The 11,060-nt window shown below is 50.4% G+C and overlaps 1 protein-coding gene across 1 annotated transcript; it reads left to right on the forward strand.

Moving 5' to 3' along the window:
- RHCG (Rh family C glycoprotein) lies at positions 17-9,975 on the forward strand. The gene is made up of 10 exons (XM_021407741.1): positions 17-1,790; positions 5,050-5,236; positions 5,710-5,860; positions 6,010-6,157; positions 6,557-6,723; positions 7,418-7,555; positions 7,909-8,045; positions 8,573-8,697; positions 8,932-9,005; positions 9,100-9,975. Exons 1-10 carry the CDS (start codon positions 1,580-1,582, stop codon positions 9,163-9,165), a joined length of 1,404 nt encoding a protein of 467 aa, XP_021263416.1. The 5' UTR covers positions 17-1,579; the 3' UTR covers positions 9,166-9,975.

The raw sequence follows: 11,060 nt of genomic DNA on the forward strand, positions 1-11,060 counted from the left end.
CCTGTGTCTCCTTTGTCAGGATTTCTAAGAGCTGCTGCAGAGCAGGTTTGAAGCCTGGTCCTGCCACGTGGCTGTCAGGAGAACACTCAACTATCAACAGTGCTTCTGGCAATCAGCACTCTGGTATTGCTTAGGGTTCAGCTTCTTTCTGGCTGAAGGTCTTGGTGTGTACAGCTGCAACTGCTCTGCAGAAACCATAGATAATTGGTTTATCTATGGAAAACCATTCACTGGGATGCCCAGTGAATGTCCCAGTGATAGCTCAGCTGGGCAGCATCACGGCTTACTTGCTGCCCTACTCCCAGGTGACACTATGTGGCATGCCTATTGCTGGCTTGTTCTGCCATAGAGAAGTGCTCCTTGCACCTGATCTGCATTTCCAAGGCTCTTTCCAAAGCCCTGTATGGGGCTCAAATGAGATCTGAGAGTGATTTTGTATAGCCATCAGTCTCTTCAGGACCATCTCCAGCATTTTTTTTGCCATTTGTCAGTTTGAGAAGAAAGGAAACAAGAAATAATGACAAACTCAAATTATTGCCTAATCAACACAGAAATCAGTGCTGCTTGCTCAGCCCGCAGGCCACAATTAGATGCCATCAGCAAACTCGGGCAGCTTGCCTGGGCTGCAGTCTTTAATCTCTGGAAGACTGACAGGCATCTCTCGGATCTGCAGGCAGAGGAAGGAGATGGAATCCATTTGAAGGACTTGGCTCCTGGGGAAGGAACACATGGTTCAAAACCATGGAAAAAGGAAGGTTGTGTTTAATATAACACTAAAGGAAGCACTATGCCAGAGGAGGGGATGTTAAGCCTGCAGCTGAGGGCTGTAGTGCCAAGGTCTCTAGCCCCCTCTCTGGCACCAACTCAGGGCACTGCCCTAGTCCATGCAGCACCAGCTTGCCTTGTCTTGCCAAGAGGACAAGCTGGTTAAATCACCAGGAAATGATGAGATGTGTCAGTTCTATATCCCTGTAGATATATGGCAGCTTTGGCAGAGTCATTGCATGCCTGTGCATGATCTTGACTCTTGGTTGGAAGCATCTATCTTCCTCTCTCTCTTGGGACTGTCACACAGACTTCTTTCCACCAACAAAGAGCAGGACCTGCGCCCAATGGCTCAGGCTGTCTTGGCATCCTTGGTACTGGCATTGGGGAAGGGCATTTGCAGAGCTGGACCAGAGGTTAGAGGAATAGGATGTGATGCAGGCAGGAAGGCTGCCAGGGTGGCAAGGTCAGGATGCCTGGCCCAGCTCCAGGAAGGGGATAGGAAGGGGTGTGGGGCAGGACTGAGCAGGGGGCTGGACACCCAGGCTCCATAGCCAGGAGTCCCAGGGAGGGAGGGCTCATTACTGCTGTGAGCTGCTGGGAAAAGAGTTGCTGGAGCCCCGTCCTTCCTCCCAGAGAGGAAGGAGGGTGAGAGCACAATGCAAGCCTGGAGCCTCCCGCGTCTGAAATGTGATCCTGCTGGAGGCACCTCCCTGGGCCCCACCTTGCGCTCCCCAACATATATATGTCACCCGCCAAGGGCACAGGGGACGTGGACTGACACACTGTGCCGAGGCCCCAGGCATCCCTGCGGATGGAGCGGCCGAGGCACCAGGGGATGGCAAAGAACACCTACATGCGCTGGCGGCTCCCACTCGTCTGCCTCCTCTGGGAGGTGGCAATGATCATCCTCTTCGGTATCTTTGTGCACTTTGGCCCTGAAGCTGATGCGCACTGGGAGGAAGAGAAGCATGAGATGAACCTTACCAGTGACATTGAGAATGATTTCTACTTCCGATACCCCTGTGAGTATTCAGGAAGCCCAGTCCCAGTGCTGGCTGGCCACCATCCCATCCCATCCCATCCCATCCCATCCCATCCCATCCCATCCCATCCCATCCCATCCCATCCCATCCCATCCCACTCTATCCCATCTGTTTTGTTGCCCCAAGGGTTTGGGGAAGAGGTGATAGGGAGGTTTCAGGGTAGTAGTCCCTTCCTAAGTACTTCTTTAGTCTTTCCCGGTTAAATCTGTCTTGGGACAGAACCTGTCAGAGGTGAAGTCTCCAGTGACTGCTGGGGAGCTGGGCTTCACCTTGAAGCTGCTTTGGGGTACCCCATCATATGAGAGAAGAGCTTTGTGGCCCTCCAGTGCTCTGGGGGTCTGTCAACAGGGTGCCACCAGCACATGACGTCTTTTCTCCAGGAATAGGGCTGACGCATTCCCAGCACCCTGCAAGTTTCGGCTTGCTGCCCCTCCCTCGGCTTCCTCATGCATACGGAGGAACGGCTGTCGAGATCCTGTGACATCTTCCCTCTTTTCCTACATCCTCCCCCTCACGAGCAAATTACCCTTTAGCTGCTGCCATTTTGATGCCAAAGTCCTCCTAACCTGCCAGCTTCCCATGGTCCTTCGGTCACCACGCCTTGTAGCCATGGGGATCGCTCAGGTGGTCAAAGCCTTTCAGGCCAAGTGGTACTCTTGGCTGGCTTTGATCTCTAGGGCTGGTCATCTTCTTTGTGAGCTGATGGGAACAGGCTGCTTCTCTAGGCAATTGTTTCCAAGGAAGCAATGGGCCTGAGTCATGCATCTATTTTGAATATTTCCATTAAAAAACACCTGCTAAATCAAAGGAGCTATAGAAACCTGTAGCTCCTGAGGATTAACTGGTTCAGAGAAGGATATGCCTGCAGAAACTTGCTGCTCAGCTGGCCTGGTTAGTGTGAGCCATGGCTGCCCTGGGCTCTCCTTCCAGACTGCCCATGGATGTATCCACTTTGGTCAGTGTGAAGCAGCAGCGGTGCCCCAGTGTTGCTGTAATCTCTGATAGGCTGGGGGAGCAGCAGAGAGGTCAAGAATGAGCCTGGTGGAGCTCAGGACACTGCACCTATAGTGTCCTCATCTCCCATCTCCACTTTGAAGCGCCAAATATCCCCCCTTAAACAGCTGAGTGGATTCACACAGCTAAATTAGCCTCAGAGCGGCTGCTTAGCTCAGTTTAGCTGAGTTTTTTTGTTTCAAACCTGAGGAAGGGCTCACATGTAGGAAGATCAGCTTTTTTTTTTTCCTCCATTATCTAATCAGAAAAATCTCTCTGCAAAAACAGACGAAAATGGTAAGATGGTAGAAGCCGAGCATTCTGATCCATGTCCATCCAGCTTTGTTTAGAAGAGAATGCAATGGCTAAACACCCGAGGATCACTTGTGTTGTCACGTCTGTGACTGCTACTGCCTGTAGGACCTGTCCAAAGATGTTGCAGTGGGTGAGCAGTGACAGCCTGAGATGATTAGTTACTGCGGGATGTTTGTGCGGTCGTGTCAATGGTGCCCATTGCCAGGGCTGCCAGTTCAACTCCAGGCAACATGACACATTCGTCTAATTTATAATCACACATTGATACTCCATAGTGAGTGAATCATCTGCTCTCTAGGGAAAAGAAATGAGATCCTTCAGTACAGGTAGTATTCTTAAAGCCCAAACACCTCCTCTGGATAGTGACTGCAATTGCCTTCCCACAAAAGCAAGGTCACAAAACCTTTTGAGCATGGCAGCACCTGGGCTGCCTGCAACACAAGTATTATTCTTCCAAAGGGAAAACAAAGGCAAGATTTAGAAAAATGCTTTAGGCTGTGTGCAGTTTGAAGAAAAGCCTGCTTTTCCTCCTGGGCATCTACAGGGTGTAAGACACAGTGAAAATTCTCAGTATTTTCAGAGGGCACACAGTCTGCAGCCCTAACTCTGACCTGTGTATTTCTGCTTTCAGGATGAAATTACAAATATATAATGCAAATGGCTGCAGATAATTCTAGCTGTGTATTGTGCCGCTTAGGCTTGAGAAGAAAGGTGATGAGAAAAAATTTAGCTGCAGAGGGAAAGTGTGTGTGACTGCATGGTTAAAACTAGAGTTATGAAGACCACTTCTTAGGACGTGCAGAGAGTTCCACATGAAGAGACTTCTGCTGAGCAGGGTCACCTGCAGGTCCTGTCTTCTTCATCTCTCATGAGTAATTTAATAGGTGTGGGGCCATTTTTGAAAGGAAGCAAATTAACCTGCAATTGCACATACCCAAATCCTCACCCAGTGCATAGTGGAGGCAGCGGGTGCAGCCCCACCTTCCCCACAGAAGTGGGTCCAGGGTTGCTGGATGGCCAGCGTGCCTCAGGGCCAGCACAGGGTCAGGGGCACAGCAGATCTTCAATCACTGAATTTCCTCTGCCCTGAGCTTATTACATCTCCTGCTCTTTTCACTGGAGTGGCCTCCAGTGTGAGGGTCTGCGTGGTTCAGATTGTAATTATGCCGCATTTCAGCTCACTTAATTGCAAAGTGATGCTTATCTGAAATAAACGTTTAGCATTTAAAAGTACAGCAGGTTTATCGCACCAAGAATTTCTCTCAAGAGGCTCATGCAGGTATAGTTTCCCCCAGGGAAGGGCATCTGAGGGGCTCCAGTTAGCAGGTATGAGCACTTGTTGGAAGAACTGTCTCCCTCTGGTTTATGCACTCAAAATCTCACAAGGTGGGATCCTCATAGCAAAGGTATCTTGACACTGATTTCAGTGGCAAATAAAAACGTATTTGTAAACTTCCCTTGTTCTTGTGTTTTCCCTAAGCATTAGCTCTGAGCCAACACCAGGACCCTATATGGCATAGGCTTACCCAAAATGACCATTCATGTGGTTTTAACAAAAATTGGTACTGTTCATTGTATGTGATGTTTTCAGAGGTTTTTGTTTGTTTTGTTTTGTTTATAAACGGGGGAAAAAAAGACTATCTAAAAAGTTCTCTTTTGTACACTCTATTATTCTCTGGTTTTCTCTGGCACATAGCTTGTAACAAACACATTTGGCTTTCAAAAGCAAGCCCTTTCACCAAAAAGCCAGATTCCAAAAGCCGAGCCATTTTCAGATTTAGAAATGGGACGACATGAGACAAATGCATGCATTTTTCCTTGAATTTTTTCCTTCCTGCCACCGATGTTGTTTCCTTTCACTGCCAAATTCAAATGACACTCACAGCCCTGCCTTCCCCTCTAGAGCTGATGATTCCCTCCTTGTGCACAGCTTTCCAGGATGTCCACGTGATGATCTTTGTGGGCTTCGGCTTCCTCATGACATTCCTCAAGCGTTATGGATTCGGAGCCGTGGGATTCAATTTCCTCCTTGCTGCCTTTGGGATCCAGTGGGCTCTTCTGATGCAAGGCTGGTTCCACTCTTTCCAGAATGGGAAGATTCTTATTGGAGTGGAAAAGTAAGGAGAGATATGGGCCCTGGAATGCCACTTTTTGACTGGGCAGTGGAACAGCTGGGATGAGAGCCAGTGCCTGTCCCTGTGTTATGTGCAAACTACAGTCTCCAAAATGTTGTCTTCCTTCTGCACAACCCCACTTGCTTTCCACCTTTTAGTCCAAAGGTACCTGTATGATGGTGGTACTGTTACATGAGAAATGAGTGCCATCTCTTAGTACCCAACCAGAGCACCACAGACCCCAATGTTAAGAACACATAAGATCCTTTATTCTCATTATTTAAACAATTTGGAGGAAAGCTCCATACCTGGACAACATGTCAAGTTGAGAGAAAAGTCAATGAGAAACCCGGGGTTGGCTCCTAACTGACTATATGCCTTACAGTGGGATCTCTTAAAGCTCAGTGTGGGTGAAGGTGAGTTATTATGGAAGAGTATTTCCTTATAAAATCACAAATTTCCTTCCCTTTTTCCAGCCTGATCAATGCTGATTTCTGCGTGGGTTCTGTGTGCGTTGCCTTTGGGGCCATCCTGGGCAAAACCAGCCCCATACAGCTCCTCATCATGACTTTGTTTCAAGTCACACTCTTTGCGGTGAATGAGTACATCCTCCTCAACCTGCTTCACGTAAGCTTTAGGCAGAACCCTTCTCCCCAAGACCGAGTGCAGACTGGAAAGCCAGATGGGTAGACATGCTGGGCAGGATGTAGACCACATCTCATCTCCAGAATAAGCGATGACTCCAGAAATGAACCTCTGCTTTCCCATGGCTGCAGGTTAAGGACGCAGGTGGCTCCATGACCATTCACACCTTTGGAGCCTACTTTGGCCTCACCGTGACACGTATCCTGTACAGACCCAACCTGGAGCAGAGTAAAGACAAGGAAGGCTCTGTGTACCACTCCGACCTCTTTGCTATGATCGGTGAGTCAGGCACAGCCTCTGTGGCATTGGTATGTGCGTACCACTCAGTTGCAGAGAGCTGCTCCCTCTCAGGTCTCTGGAAAAAAAACAGACCAAAACCCAGATCTGGGACCAAGAAGCTCTGCATCCCAGTTTTCAACACCTCAGAAGTACTCAGTTCCCCTCAGTAGTGATTGGGCTGAGGTGGTGCCTGGGAAGACAAGGCAGCATTTTGGTTCCCCTTCGCTGCAAGCCCCTCCTGGTGCTGATCCCATCATGGAGGGCACAGCTCTGGGGCGTTATGACTAGGGGTTTTAACTTTGCTCTGCAGAAACATCTTCCTTTAGAGGGTTTTCTTCCAATCTCTGTATTCTTTCTTTTCCCTTTTTCTTCCTTACTCCCTCCTCCCCATCCCACCAGGTACCCTGTATCTGTGGATGTACTGGCCCAGTTTCAACTCAGCTATTTCTGAACATGGGGATGCCCAGCATCGGGCTGCCATTAACACATACTGCTCCCTGGCTGCTTGTGTCCTCACCACAGTGGCCTTCTCCAGCATGCTGCAGAAGAAAGGCAAGCTTGACATGGTAAGCTGGGAGCAGATAGCCCTACACTACCCAAGGAACTCGCACTGAAATTGACCAAGGGCCCAGGAATTGAGTGACACTTGTCCTTCGCTGCACTGGGTTTCACAGCGTGTTGGTGCAAACAACCTCCAGCCAGAAACTCAGGCTGCACTGAAAAAGCAGGTGGGAAGTGAATTCTGATGTTTTCGCAGTGCACGCTCATGCCCTCCCTGCATGTGATGGGCAGAAGGCACAGCAAGGGCTGGACATGCTCTCCCAGGAGAGCTACTGATGGGCATGATGCAGAGCCATGTTTGGCAGCACTCCCCAGCAAGCTGAGCAGGGCCTGTGCAGCAGCTTGTGAGCAATCGGGGGGCTGACTTGTACGTGTTATGTGTGTGGGTGCACAGTGTGTGACAGCAGAGCTGGCGTGACACATGGGTGAGACAATTTCCATCTCATCACAACTCCCCACCCAGATTGGTGGATGCAAAGAATGTGTGTGGTATGGAGAGTGGGAGTCTATGTGTGCCTGTGCTACAGACAGAGGCTGCTTGTTCTTCTCCTCTTGTTTTTCACCAATGAACAGGAAAGTGGGCCCTGATATTTCCTCTGGAAGTATTTTCAGAGCTGATTCTCCTGCTTTACCATTTGCACTGGCTTTGAACAATTGAGATTTCTCTGAGATGCCAAGACAGGGTGCTTATTCCTGCAGGTCCACATCCAGAATGCAACGCTGGCTGGTGGTGTGGCTGTGGGCACAAGCGCGGAGATGATGTTGACTCCATATGGCTCCCTCATTGTTGGGTTCATCTGTGGCATTGTGTCCACAGTGGGGTATGTCTACCTCACGGTGAGTGCTGCTCTGGGGGTCTGCAGCCCTGGTTCTGTTGAGAAGACCAGGAATGGATTCACTTCCCTTTGAGGGTTCCTGTTTTCCACTGTCCCTTATGGAGATGCACTTCTGACTCCATTTTCTACCTCAAAATGCCAAGTAAGGCTCAGTCTCCTAACAGGGGAGTGAAGGAGAGTTATTATTTTGCCCTGAGCTCATTTCACCTACTTTTCTACAAGTCCTTAGCTCTAGAATGGGACACATAATATCACTCTTCTTTCTCTACTTATCCCAGTCCTCCATGGAAGGAACTAATCCTTTCCAGGGCTATGCTCATTCCTCTGATTTCTCTCTACCTCCCTTTCCTTCAGCCTATTTTGGAGTCCAAGTTGCACATCCAGGACACATGTGGCATCCACAACCTCCATGGCATGCCAGGCCTTATAGGGGGCATTGTGGGAGCCATCACTGCAGCTGCAGCTACAGAGGATGTATATGGAAAGGAAGGGTAAGACGGCTTGAAACTCTTCCACGAGAGTTCTTCTGGGAGTTTCTGGGGTTCTTCGGGCTGGAAGAGAGAAGCAATTAATAGCATTTGCTCTGTGTTCACTGTTATCTCTTTCACATGGGGTGCACTATGTTGAGCTTACTGACTTCTGCTGTCTTCAAAAAGTGAATCATAGCTCTACTCCTTGGTAGTATTCTGGGGCACAGGGCATGCAGAAACACTCCTCCTTTTATCTCTGCATTGTTCTGGGGCTCAGGTAAGACTGAAGTTCTGAAATACAAAATAAATGCTTGTATTTTGGACTCCTCCTAGGTAAAACCTTGCCAGGAACCATAAAAGAAGGAAGTGAGCAGTGTTTTATGTCTTGCAGCAATCTCCTAGTCCATTGCAGAAGGTGGATGGGGTTAGGGAGGAGTCCTCAAGGGCTCAGGGCAACAGAGCTCTTCTACCCTGGCTCAGCACAATCTTTCTCTGACTGGGGAAGATCTCCTGCCCGAAGCAATTCTCACAACTTCCAACCTATGCAGGTTTATCAAGGCATTTGACTTCACTGGCAGCTACAAGACACGGACACCCAGCATGCAAGGAGGGTTCCAGGCAGCTGGCATTGTGGTTTCTCTGCTGATGGCTTTCGCTGGGGGAACCCTTGTGGGTAAGCCAGGGGGGAGGAGGGGTGTGAAGAGGCAAGGTCTGAGTCAAGCCTGCAGCTGAAATGGAGACATCCACATACTTCTGCCTTGGCTGGGTGGGTCCCTCCTGCTTGTGTTGCAAGAGATGAGCCATAGTATGGATCAGACCACAGCCTCCACTTCTGCTGGCAGGGAGGTGGGGTGGGAGTTTGTGGGAGACAGGGCCCAAAACCCAGCCCCGATCGGCCCTGCTCTAGGAGCCATCCTGAAGCTGCCCATCTGGGGCGATGCGGCCGACGAGAACTGCTTCGAGGATGACATCTACTGGGAGGTGAGGCCCGGGGGTGGCGGGCGGCACAAGATGGCGCTGCCGCCCTCCGCATGAGGGCCGGCAGCGGAGCTGAGCGGGCCGCGCTGTGCTGCAGGTGCCCGAGGACGAGGAGAGCGACGCGTACCACATGCACAACCCCGACAAGGCCGCCTCGCCCTGAGCCGCCATGCTGCCGGGCTGCCACCGCCTCAGCGGGGGTTGCCCCCGGCGCGGGAAGATGGCGGCCGCCGTCCTCAGCCGCACCGCCCTGCCCGTGTGGAGAGAGACTCCTGGGGAAAGCTGGTGAAGGAAAACATCCACTTCTCCGGTGGCTCACTTTTGTAATTAGTTCTTGTGAATAAAATAAAAGCGTGGCTCTTTTTCATAGTATAGGCCCCCGATGCAGGCAGAGGGCAGTGGGGCACGGCATGCAGGCTAGGGCTGAGCCCCTGGGCTGTGATTTGGGGTAAGTGGTGTGGGGTGTGGGAGCTGCCCCTGCGCTTATAGTGCTGCCCAAGGCCTGCTTTTAGAATCACAGAATACCCCGAAATGGAGGGGACCCATATGGATCATTGAGTCCAACTCCTGGCTCCACACATAACCACATAAAATCAGACCATATTCTTGTGCTGCCCACCATCATTTCCTCTTGACTTCTTTACTGAGACCTCCATCAGCTCTTTGTGAGGCTTGTTCACATGTAACCTGCAGGCCAGCAAGGCCCTTTCCTCTTCTACTGTTACATCCATTTGTTCCAGTATCATCAGTGGGGCCACAAGAACCTGATGAGGTTCAACAAGGCCAAGTGCAGGGAGCTGCACTTAGGTCAAGGCAATCCTAGATATGTCTACAGACTGGGAGAAGAACCCACTGAGAGCAGCCCTGCGGAGAAGGACCTGAGGGTCCTGGTGGATGAAAAGCTGGACATGAGCCCACAGTGTGTGCTTGCAGCCTGAAAGGCCGACAGTATCCTGGGCTATATCAACAGAGAGGTGGCCAGCAGGGAGAGGGAGGGGATTGTCCCCCTCTGCTCTGCCCTTGTACGGCCCCATCTGGAGTATTGTGTCCAAGTCTGGGGCTCCCAGGACAAGAAGGATGTAGAGCTGTTGGAGCAGGTCCAGAGGAGGGGCACAAGGATGCTCAGAGGGCAGGAGCACCCCTCCTATGAAGAAAGGCTGAGAGGCTTGTTCAGCTTGGAGAAAACTCTGAGGAGACGTGACTGCGGCCTTCCAGTACTTGAAGGGTGCTTAGAAGCAGGAGGGGGACTGACTTTTTACACGATCTAATAGTGATAGGACAAGGGGAAATGGCTTTAAACTAAAAGAGGGAAAAATTAGGTTAGATGTTAGCAAAAAATTCTGTACTCAGGTGGTGGTGAGGCCCTGGCGCAGGCTGCCCAGAGAAGCTGTGGGTTCCCCATCACTGGAGGTGCTCAAGGCCAGCCTGGACAGTGCCCTGGGCACCCTGGTCTTTTGGGCAAGCAGCCACGGCAGGGAGTTGGAGCTGGGTGATCTTTAAGGTCCCTTCCAACCCAAGCCATTCTATGATTCTATGATCGGACCATTCTTTCCACTTTATGGTGCTATTCTGGTGGGAAGAGCCCAACGACAGATCACTGCCTCCATCTCTTAACTGGGCTATCTTCCAGCCAGGAAAAACATCAGATTTCAACCAGAGTTGAAAAAGACAGGAGTAAAAATCAGGCCTAAAACCTGTGTGTTTGCCAGCGTGATATGTGAGGAGCAGGAGAGGAAAAGAGAAAAAAAAAAAAAAAAGGAGGTGGAAGGGCTGATAGGTCTCTTCACCGTGTCTAGCTGTAATTCTCACACCTGAGGGGGGGAGTCAAAAGTAGCTATTCACATCCCCTTGGGATATGACACCCTCATTTTCCATGCTGGGTAAAGACAAAAACCCTTTACAACATGTTTCTGGAATTTGTCAGCGGCTGCCAGCAGCAGCATGTTAATTAAATGTCGGCAAAGATGGAAGCAAGAGGCTCTGCTCTAATTGGACACTTTGCTTGGTGGAGCTGAAAAACATTGTGACAGAGGAGGAGGTGCCGAAACACTGTGTTCC

This window comes from Numida meleagris, chromosome 9 (assembly GCF_002078875.1).
Source record: "Numida meleagris isolate 19003 breed g44 Domestic line chromosome 9, NumMel1.0, whole genome shotgun sequence".
Lineage (NCBI taxonomy): Eukaryota > Metazoa > Chordata > Aves > Galliformes > Numididae > Numida > Numida meleagris.